Source organism: Thunnus thynnus, chromosome 21 (genome assembly GCF_963924715.1).
Source record: "Thunnus thynnus chromosome 21, fThuThy2.1, whole genome shotgun sequence".
In the NCBI taxonomy this organism is placed as follows: domain Eukaryota; kingdom Metazoa; phylum Chordata; class Actinopteri; order Scombriformes; family Scombridae; genus Thunnus; species Thunnus thynnus.
The window spans coordinates 8,697,021-8,708,150 of NC_089537.1; the positions used below are offsets into that span (position 1 = coordinate 8,697,021).

General features: G+C 43.1%; 1 protein-coding gene across 2 annotated transcripts; it reads left to right on the top strand.

Moving 5' to 3' along the window:
- The first annotated feature begins 749 nt into the window (after positions 1 to 749).
- On the top strand, positions 750 to 10,644 carry prpf4bb (pre-mRNA processing factor 4Bb). Of its 2 annotated transcripts, none has more exons than XM_067578757.1 (16): positions 750 to 857; positions 2,953 to 3,073; positions 3,464 to 4,602; positions 4,903 to 5,076; positions 5,359 to 5,517; positions 5,795 to 5,876; positions 6,073 to 6,274; positions 7,405 to 7,478; positions 7,616 to 7,706; positions 7,872 to 8,019; positions 8,174 to 8,311; positions 8,399 to 8,552; positions 8,649 to 8,763; positions 8,847 to 8,998; positions 9,128 to 9,214; positions 9,396 to 10,644. In XM_067578757.1, exons 1-16 carry the CDS (start codon positions 799 to 801, stop codon positions 9,597 to 9,599), a joined length of 3,099 nt encoding a protein of 1,032 aa, XP_067434858.1. In that variant the 5' UTR covers positions 750 to 798; the 3' UTR covers positions 9,600 to 10,644. The 2 variants fall into 2 exon arrangements, with proteins under 2 accessions (XP_067434858.1, XP_067434859.1); XM_067578758.1 differs by having other exon boundaries at positions 2,953 to 3,034.
- The last annotated feature ends 486 nt before the right edge of the window (positions 10,645 to 11,130 follow it).

Sequence of the window (11,130 nt, forward strand, 5' to 3'; positions counted from 1 at the left end):
ATATTAGTTCACCAAACAATGTCAAAGACTATTTCCAGGGTCAAGAATGAACTTTCAATCTTAACTTTCAGTCTCCTTTTTTTCTGATGTGGCCTAAATGTGATAAAAACATTTGCAAATGGTAACAAAGAATGAAAAATGCTCTTTCTGTTGTGCACAAGTCACAAAATGTTGTGAAAAATTTCACATATTGTTTTGACGACTTTAACTGTCAATCGAGAACTGAGCCAAAGCAACTGAGAAAAACCTTAATACTGAAGCATCAGTGTTAGAGCAGCATGTTACTGATGTAGCTGCTGGTGGTGAAGCTAGTTTGAACTACTTTATATATACAGTTAGCTAGTTTAGTCCTGTGGTTCCCAATCTAGGGGTTGGGCCCCTCCAAAGGGAAATGTGAAATCTGAAATGTGACCCCGACTACACAACTTCACAAGCCAAAAAGGTTGGAAACCACTGATTTAATCTGTAACAATGTGTTGTATTTTAAAAGCTTGTTATATTATCCACTGTGTCAGATCTTCATCTGAAATGGAGTGGAGTGGAAGTATTAAATACCATAAAATGGAAACACTCAAGTAAAGTCCAAGTACCTCAAAATTGTACAGTACTTGAGTAAATATGTTAGTAACTTTCCACCACTGCCAGCCTTGAAGCAAACCCGTATGGTGCATGGATACACCCTGGTGGACAAAAAGAAAAACTGTGATTGTAGTGCGCCGCCAGTGCACCAGAGGGCGGCTGAGATTTTTTTTTGACGGCGTTTATTTTGCGTGGACGAAATACCCTCAGCTAAGCAAAATGGCCGACGTTGAGATGGATATCGCGTCCAGTAGAATGAATAATGGCAACGAACACGTGTAAGTCATTTCATTTAATATTAGATATTTTTAATTACAAGGTGTTAACCCTTTCCGATTTCGAAAACAAAAACGAACCATCCCGTCAGTTAGAAACGTGGAGGCTAGCAGAGCCGCAGCTTCACGTTGTTGCCGGGGCTAACGCTAATAGCCATCAAGCTAATGTTCTTTAGCTCACATAGCATTAAGTTTCTCTAAAAAAGATAGTATACGTAAGCGTATCTCTGCCTTACAGTTGTGCATTTTCTTCCATACGATGCGCGTGTCGCACCGCACACAGCCAAACCTTATCATTTGGCAGTAAATAACGATCTGTACATTGTGTATAACAGAGTCGAGGATGTAGCTTAGCCTGCTAGCTCTCAAGTTTGCTAAGATCGGTTAGCACATCCGAGCTAATGATTGATAATCGTGTTGGCGGTCGTTCTCAGAGTGACAGATAACCAGCGAAGTTTGCAAGGTGATACACAGGTGCATGCCACGTTCACTAACAGGAAGCCTTTTATCGCCAACTGTTGTAGCTGTTATTTAAAAGGTTACAAGCTTGTAGCTAAATCCAGCACATTACGTAACCACGCTTCACCTTATATTAACCATCAGACTAACTTCTTCTTATGATTTAGGTTAACTAACTTTATGTTACCACCTAGGTCATTCTTTTAACGTTGTTATTCTAAACTTGCTGCAAACAAGAGATTTATTTCACAACATATTGGAAATGTTGGTCAATGCGGGAACATGATCACAGTTTTCATGGTGTTTTCACGAGGAAACAGTATAAAACCATAGCTTAAAATGTGTTTGATTAAAGTGGTGTAATTATTACATACTGTACTGAGAGAAGTCGACTTCAGTACTGCACAGAAAGTAGCGGTCGGATGTCTGTTGTAAATGATAGCAGAGGTGTTGCTGGTGCCTTGGTTGCCCATGGTTACTGGTGTAGGAGGAGCAAACAGAAAGCTCCGGTACAAGCAAAGGACGCAGCTGAGGGTTGTTGGTATTATTAGGTGATGCATGCATAAGGCTTTTCATTTATTTATCGATCATTCATTTGATGAGTTAAATGTAGTGAACCGTGCCAATCGCACCTCTCCAGAGAACAAGTTGATGTCTTCAAATTGTTGTTGTCCGACCAAACAGTCTAAAGATAGTACATTTATTTAAAGATTCCCTCCAGACTTATATAAATACTTTTCTTGGAACAATGATGTGTGTCTGATATGCTTTCTTTGCACAAAAAAACAGCTGTGGTTACTACTCTAATCAAATTAATTTACTTCTTCTGACTCATTATAAAATTTCAGAATCTATGAATATACAAGTATATTTCTTCTTAATGTTTACCTGCCAGACACAAGATGTCTCACTGTGAAGTTGTTTCACAGTGTTTGTGCACTGGAGGCTTCAGGTTTCCACATCACACTGAAGTTTCCACATCACGCTTGTGTAAATTAGACATCAGACCAGAATTAACTTCCAGACTAGTTGTGATTTCACAAATCCTGCTCGTTGGCCCGCCCCCTTAAAACTGGTTTTTCGGTGAGCGCAGAGAAACTTTCTACCTTCAGCAGATGAAAGTGAAATCAACCTTCTAGTGTCAAACTCTGCACATACATCATTCTGCACAGTGAAGAGAGAAGAGAAAAAAAATCATCACATTGGATAAACTGAAGCCGGTGGATGGTTGGGATTTTTGCTTGATAAATGATGTAAATTATTACTTGATTATCAGAATTATAGGGATGTATCAATCCAACCTGTTGTCTCCTGATACAGATACCTGAACTCTCATTACTTTCTGCAGAAACCTTGAACCCAATTTTCCAAGTTTGCATGCCTCACTGTGTGGAACTCATTAGAATAATTTTTGTGTAAGGTAACATATGGCCAGGGATTGATGTGAGTCGTCACTGAATGAATATAACCTAATCAGCTTAATAAGATCTGGTTCTGGATCAGACCAGCGCTTCCCTACAAAATTGTTAACGAATTCTCTTTAAATAGCCCAGATTAATCCCGATTAATTGACTTATCGTTCCAGCGCTAATGTGTCATTGACCGCTCAACCTTTTTAAATTTGTTCTCTTTTGAACAGGAAGCAGGATCTGGAAAGCCACGAGAGGAGCGGAAATGAAGACAGCGGAGACATGTCTGAGGAAGAAGAGGAGGAGGAAGAGGTAGGAGCGGACAACAGCGGGGTCTCCATACCTTCAGTGGTATGATTTCATGATTCTGATCTAACCTGTTGAATGTCAATCTCAAATTTAACCAGTCTGAAATGTGTTGCTATAAAACTGTAGTGTGCTTGATAATCCAGCATTTACACCATTAAACAAATACTGTCATGTATACCAGCAAGTTTTCAAGTGTCCAGTAGCTGCTTTACAGTACATCTACTGTATATCTATAATTTCATTTTGAGGGTACTGCCCTTTCTCCACATACTTTCATGCTGAGTGCAGTTGAGTATGTTGATGGATTGTAACCCTATAAAAATGGAAGAAGAAGCTTTCTCTCAAATTTCACAGCATATCTTAAGATGTATGTTCAGATGATCCGACACCTGGATTAACTGTCAAGCTGATGTTTTTTTTTTCTCATATCAGGAGGAGGCGGAAACTAACGGCGAGAAGACGCAAGAGGGGTCCAAACATCACAGCAGTGGCGGTAAACACAAGAGGAAAAAACACAAGCATCGTAGTAAGCACAAAAAACACAAGCACGTCTCCGATGAGGACAAGGACCGTAAACGCAAGCACCGTCATAAACACAGGAAACACAAACGCAAAGAGGGCTCCTCTCCCTCCGGTGCTGTCATCTTTGGCTCCTCCAGTCACAAAAAAGTCGAATCCTCTCCCTCCTCTGGAAATCCGAGTCTGGACGACAGGGCCTTGCTGGAGGATTTGGAGAAACAGAGGGCCATGATCAAAGCTGAGCTGGACAGCCAGTTGATGGAGGGCAAGGTTCAGTCAGGCATGGGCTTGATCCTTCAGGGTTATAACTCTGGATCGGAAGAGGATGGAGACTCAAGGGTCAGAAACGGAGAACAGCGTCAAAGGGGCAGCTCAGGTAAACCCATATCTCCGAGGGGAGGGAAAGGTGGTAAATCTAGACGGGACTCAACAGAGGGCAGTAAAACCAGCACCAAGCGTCGCAGTCGGAGCAAGTCCGCAGACAGGCCTGCCAAGGAATCTAAGCAGGACAAGGTGACCAAAAGCACCAAGGACACAGGTGTTAAAGACAGAGCCCACGGCAGGAGCAGGTCGAAAGACAGAAAGCGTTCCGACAGCACTGACAGGTCCAAGGAGAGAACCAGGAAGTCCAACTCCCCCTCTAGCTGGAGAGGAGAGCAGAAAGGTAGCCGCACTGACAAACGTTCCTCGCCACAGCGGGATGACAGACCAAACCAGGAAAGAGTCAGCCGGAGGTCCAGATCACCTGGACGAGAGCGGCCAAGTCGCTCAGACGCCGACCGCGACAAACGGCCGGCCAAGTCCCCGTCGAAGGACGCTTCATCGGGGAAAGAGAACCGCTCTCCACACAGACGAGGGCCTCACAGCCCCATGAGGAAACGCAGCGCTTCCCCTCGCCACAGAGATACTCACCACGCCCCAGCCAGTGCCTCAGACAGGACATCGAAACAGAGTCATTCTCCCTCCAGAACAAGGTCCCCCCCGAGGAGAGGCCGCAGCCGTTCACCAGACGTCAGGAGGAGGGACCTCGACAGGCAGGACTCACCGCTGAGGTTGGTGAACACAGATGACTATTAATAACCTGAATGTGACAGAGCAATGAAATGCCAGACACGCCTTAAAGAATACATGTCATTACAATGAACAACAGTCTGACTGATTCTAAAAGATGTACAAAGATCAAATACTTGACCATTCATTGCCTTTGTGAAACGCTTAGTCGTCAAAATGAATGATAACATCAATAGTTTCCTTCTGGTTCCTCACGGATTGTCTGCATTGGAACAGTTTTATTTAAATAACCATGTAGAACATCCACTTCAGGTCTGTCTACTCCTCTGATGTTCGCACAGGAAGCGCCCGCGGGCAGACGTCGGGCCAGGCAGAGATAGATCACGAGACAACAGTCCCAGATCATCCTCTCGCCGCAGGATGAGTCGCTCACCTCTAAGACGGAGGTCTCCATCTCCACGACGACGCTCCCGCTCCTCTCCCCGTAGACGGAGCAGGTCTCCACTGAGACACAGGTGATGGCAGCTCACTTCTCACTGAACAATCATGTGTCTCTGCTTATGGTAGAGAATATTTCTGAGTTAAACCAGAACAGTTCATGTATGCAAAGACAAACATTTACTGTTTATATTTAGTCAAGCATTCTTCATTCATTCTTCATTTCTATTTCTATTTGTGTTTTTCTCTGGACCTTAACTTACATTTAGTGTGACCTAGTACTACTGGGGCAAGACCTTTGTCAGGTAGAATTTTCATCAGGTACTCAACTATCCTTCCTCAACATCTGTGCCCTGCAGGTCCGGGGAGAGAGACAGGTATGGTAGACTCAGACAATACCGACGCTCAACATCCCGTGATCGGGAGAGGAGGAGGAGGCGCAGCAGAGATGAAGACAAGTTCAAGGGCAGCCTTTCAGAGGGCATGAAGGTCGATCAGGAATCCTCAGAAGAAGAAGTGTGAGTTAAAGAAAATACCTCTTTGGAGGGTGCTGATCTGATAACCACCATGACCATGATTGCTAATCATCTCACTAGTAGTGGATTAAGGTTGTTCACAGCTTCTGCTTTTGATGCCAAAAAGTTAAAAAGTTTTAGAGATTGTTTGGAAACGGGTCAGGCCATCTGTAGTTGATGCACTTCTATAAAATTAACTCATGTTCCCTACAGAATTTGCTGACCCATCAACATGAAATTGTGGTCTTGACATAGTTTATTTCATAAAATGTTTTTACAGGTTGGAGGACTTTGATGGGGAGGAAATAGATGAAGAGGCCCTCATTGAACAGCGCCGACAGCAGCGCTTGGCCATCGTACAGGTCTGTTTTAAACCTATTCTAATGCAAAATTGCTGTTTTGTAGTTGACATATCAGCCCAGTGTTTGTGAAGAAGATATAGGTTTGTAATCCTAACATAGTGATCTTTCTTTTCAGAATTAATAACACAGCTAATGTCCGTGACTTACTATGTTTGAGATGTATTCTTATGTTCTCACAATTCCCGCCATCGTACAGAAATACAAGGTTGTGAACGAGGACACCAACATGCTGTCGGAGCCCAGCAGCCCCCAGAGCAGCACCCGCAGCCGTTCGCCCTCACCGGACGACATCTTGGAGCGAGTAGCCCAAGACGTCAAGGAGTACGAACGGGAGAACCTCAACACCTTCGAGGCCAGCATCAAAGCCAAGCACAACCTCATTGCCCAGGAGAAAGACGGTAATTTCCTGCTCACCATTCAATAATCTGTTGGCATACAAGGCCAACTGAATGAACCACACCGTCACCTGCGTGCTCCAGCTCAAAGAATCAGTCAGGTTGGGGTTTGGTTTGTTTTGGTAGCTGCCCGGACAAATGTTGAGTAATTTATGTGTCCATGTGCAATAAATTAAACCCATACATTTCATCTAAAAATGTTAAGTTTCATCTTCTGATTGAAGTGCATGAATTGTACAGAATAATACGAAAGCTCTGAAGTCACATGCACAGGTCAGTCATCGCCCTGAACACTTTGAGAAGTGCTTTCACCATCACCAGTCAGCGGGTCCTCCTCCATATCTGCATGATAAGACTGAAAATGTGGTACTCAAGCATTGAAGTAGCTCCAAATATGTTACCTGTGATAGAATGGGGTTGCACTGACCCAGAATATTGCTCTCTCTATTCTTTCTCTACCTTTACCTGCCTTTTAAAGCCTCTGACATTCTAAAAAGGATCTGCGGATCATTTCATCTGCTCACCTACGTTATTGAAGGTCACAGCCTTCCATCAACATGGACGAGAGCCAAGACAGAAGGACTAAAACCTCTGTCAGACGCTGCAATCACTTTGAATAGTCTCTTCTCATTTTTTTTGTTTGATTTTCATAGAAGGTAAAATGGCTGAGTTTTTCAGTGCAGTTAAATTTCAGCTTCCCCCCCCCCCAGTGCTACAGTAGTCAGTTTAGCTGATATGGAGGAAGTCCATTTTGCTGCTAAAGGTGAAAGCTTCCCTGCAATTTAGAACAATTTGGCCCGTCTCACATAACCATAGTGACAACCAACCGTCATGTTATTGACTGGCTGAAGGATACCAGTCCAGGCAAAACGAAAAGCAGTCTTTGCTTGCTTGATTTGTGTGACAAATGTAGAGTTGTGTGATGCAGGGATTTTTAATTTTGTTTCTTTTTGTCATGTGTTCATTCAGTTGCTGGCTTGTAATCCAAAGCCTGGGTGTCTCTGCCCCCTGCAGCATGTTTTGATCTCTGCAGAGTATGTGAATCAAACACATGTTCCAGATATTCTGTTTTACAACATGCTCGATGACTAGAAACTCATCATGTGTCGTTTTATTGTCGCTCTTTGTTTCAGGAGCCAACCCAAAGAAGCCCTCAGCCCCTGACATGTTTACAGAGTCGGATGATATGTTTGCTGCTGACTTTGATGTAAGTGTTTTAGTATTTACGATCAGTGGAGAGTCTTAATGCTGAACTCTACACATCTGGGAACGTCTGAGCATTGCTCTTATAATTTCTTCTGCATTTTAGCATCCACTGATCTCCTTTTTGTATTGTTTATGCAGAGTGCCAGGATGAGAGCAGCAGGTGTAGGAAAGGACTTCAAGGAGAACCCCAACCTCAGGGACAACTGGACTGATGCTGAGGGTTACTACCGTAAGTGCTTCTTTCCTAATCCTGACATTTGTGTCAGTATCACGGGACTATTACTATTTAATATAACAAGTATCTCACACCTTTTGGCTTTTTTTGGCTTTATTTTAAACAGCTTTGCTCCCATTAACAAATGTGTGTGTCTGTGCCATACGTGTGTTTATTCAGGGGTGAACATCGGGGAGACACTGGACAAGCGCTACGATGTGTATGGCTACACTGGCCAGGGTGTGTTCAGCAATGTGATCAGAGCCAGGGACACTGCCAGGGCCGGCCAGGAGGTGGCAGTCAAGATCATCCGAAACAACGAGCTCATGTGAGTTATACCATTTTATATAGACAAAATTTTTTACATTTCATATCCAAACTATAGGCCTTTTGGAAATACATTAATGACAACAAAGCCAATCACATGGACAGTTTAATTGAATTTGCACTGATAATAACATAACTGCATTTTCGGTGAACAGGCAGAAGACCGGTTTGAAAGAGTTAGAATTCCTCAAGAAGCTGAATGACGCCGATCCTGATGACAAGTTTCACTGCCTTCGCCTCTTCAGGCACTTCTACCACAAGCAGCATCTGTGTCTGGTGTTCGAGCCTCTCAGGTACCGAGATAGGAGACACTTGTTTTTCTCCTCATCATTTATCTGATGGTCTCACTTGTTAATGATCCGTGGTTTTCTCATCCGCAGTATGAATTTGAGAGAGGTGCTGAAGAAATACGGTAAAGACGTCGGGCTCCACATCAAAGCTGTGCGCTCTTACAGTCAGCAGCTCTTCTTGGCCCTAAAGCTGCTCAAACGATGCAACATCCTCCATGCAGACATCAAGCCAGACAATATCCTGGTACGATCTGAATACTCTTTAAATTAAGATTAAGAAGGTTATACAGTGATGAAAATAGTCGGGTACTGATTTCTTTATTTTGTCAATCCTTAAAAGGTGAACGAGTCAAAGACCATTTTGAAGCTATGTGACTTTGGCTCTGCGTCGCACGTTGCTGACAACGATATCACTCCGTACCTGGTCAGCAGATTCTACCGAGCTCCAGAAATCAGTAAGTTGCGTTATTTGTATAAATCACGTCTCTACATCCATCTGTCGGTTTCAAGCCTTTGCTCACAATGTCTTCTGTCTCAGTCATAGGAAAGCCGTACGACTACGGGATTGACATGTGGTCTGTCGGCTGCACATTATATGAGCTTTACACCGGCAAAATCCTGTTCCCCGGATCCTCCAACAACCACATGATCAAACTGGCTATGGACCTCAAGGGCAAGATGCCGAACAAGGTGGAATTGCATCATAGGATTTCAGTTTCTTCAGTTATTCTCTTTCCCAGATGAAGTGAGAAGTGTTGCTGTTCCATGCAGTGTTCAAGACCTTATGAGTGACGCAATGTTGTGGTTTTCTTTCCTCAGATGATCCGCAAAGGCTTGTTCAAAGACCAGCACTTCGATCAGAATTTGAACTTCCTGTACATTGAAGTAGACAAAGTGACAGAAAGGGTAAGGTGCTCTTTCATACTTGCGCGGTTGACTTTTTAACCCGATGAAAGTTGTTAGCATTAACAAGAATAACTTGTTGTACTTGCTGTTAAGATCTGACGATCAGTATTACACATGTACTGAAAACGTGATGTAGTTGATGTCATTATTTATTGTTGGTTTTTACTGTCTGCCCCATTAGGAGAAGGTGACGGTGATGAGCACCATCAACCCCACCAAAGACCTGCTGACAGATATGATTGGAGGCCAGCGACTGCCTGAGGACCAGAGGAAGAAGGTGATGCAGCTGAAGGACCTGATAGATGGCACCCTGATGCTGGACCCAGCCAAACGCATCAGCATCAACCAGGCTCTGCAGCACCCCTTTATCCAGGAGAAGATCTGACACCCAGAACTCCCCCTCCCCACCACACTCCCAGAGCAGATGGAGAACCAACCACTAAACCAGCTCTGACAGGAACTCAGTGAGGCAGCCAACCCACAGACTTCTATTCAGAATGTCATGGATTTTTGTTCTTCCTCAACATTATTTTGTTTATGGATACATAAAAATGTGTTTTATTGTAAATAGATCATTGAAATGGTAGCCATTCTTGAAAACATTGATTTTTTTTGCGAATATCATTGTAAACTTTCCCCTCATACCCAGCAATGCAGTTATGGACTTTTTTTTTTTTATTTAACTGACATTGGAGTGACATGTTTAAAAAGAAAAATATAATTCCTGTAAATACTGTATGTCTATTGCATTAACAATCTCAAGCAGCAGACAGTTGAGTTTTGTCGTAGTTGCAGAAGTCTAAATACATCTTCTCTTTTTTTTTTTTTTAACCACATTGCTCATTGTGGGGCGATGCATGCTTTTGAATGTGCACCCTTTGTGCTCTAGATTTCTGTGGTGCAGGCCTGTGTAAATGCTCTGTATGTGCATCAGTGTCCCACATGTGACAGCAACCCCCTCCCCCCTCCCCCACCCCTAACCAAGTTCCCAGGCCTTGAGGTCTGAGCTGAAGGAATAGATGCATATTATGTACTCCTTGAACAAGATTTTTCTTATTCTCAAAGCAGGTAGTCATTGTTTTCTGTTGCTGGACATTTCCATGTTTTTTAACCCTCCTCTCCCTCCAGCACTCTGGCTAGGACCTGGCTCTTAAGGCTCTCAGATTCAAGTGCCTCCTGTATGAGCCAAGTCTGTTAAAACACCTAACAATGCTGGCCTATTGAAGCCACACCTGTGACCCTCTTCTCCCATTGTTGTATATAGTCCATAGTTACTGCCATTTCATGTATGATTCATTTGTTTTTTCCATTAAGTGGTAAAAAACAATCTTGTGATTTCAATAAAGAATAGTTGTGGAAACACTGCTGAAAGAGCACCTTCAGTATAAGACAACTTTTTAGTAATAAAATGTTTCCTATTGTATACCAAACCCCCCGTTCTTCATTTTATCCCCAACATGTTGGCATGGTGAAGTTGATAATGTAAAAAGCTGTGAAGTGTTTGATATGTAGAGAAACAGTCGTGGAACATGTGTACAGATTTGATAACAGGTTGGAAGCCGTCTTTAAAAGAGCTTTTGACATACTCTGGATAAGATCCGTGCACCCCTCTAAGTGTAGTCTGAAGATGGCACAGGAGTGTTAAAAAGGTGGTGTATTTCTTTGGAGAAAAAAATTGTTTTCATCTAAGACAGCTGCAGCCTCAGAGCATCAAAAGTAAAAACGGTCTCTCTTGTATCCAGTTGGAACAATTTATGGCTCTCATGCAGCCTCTCTGCAGTGGAGGGACTAACTGTACCCTTCATTTCCGTTGCATGATTGCACTTGTGTTGAGCTTCTAAAAAGCATAATGGGAGACTCACTTAGAAAAGGATGACCATTTTTCTCATCCTGGGAAGTTAGGGAATGATGCAAGA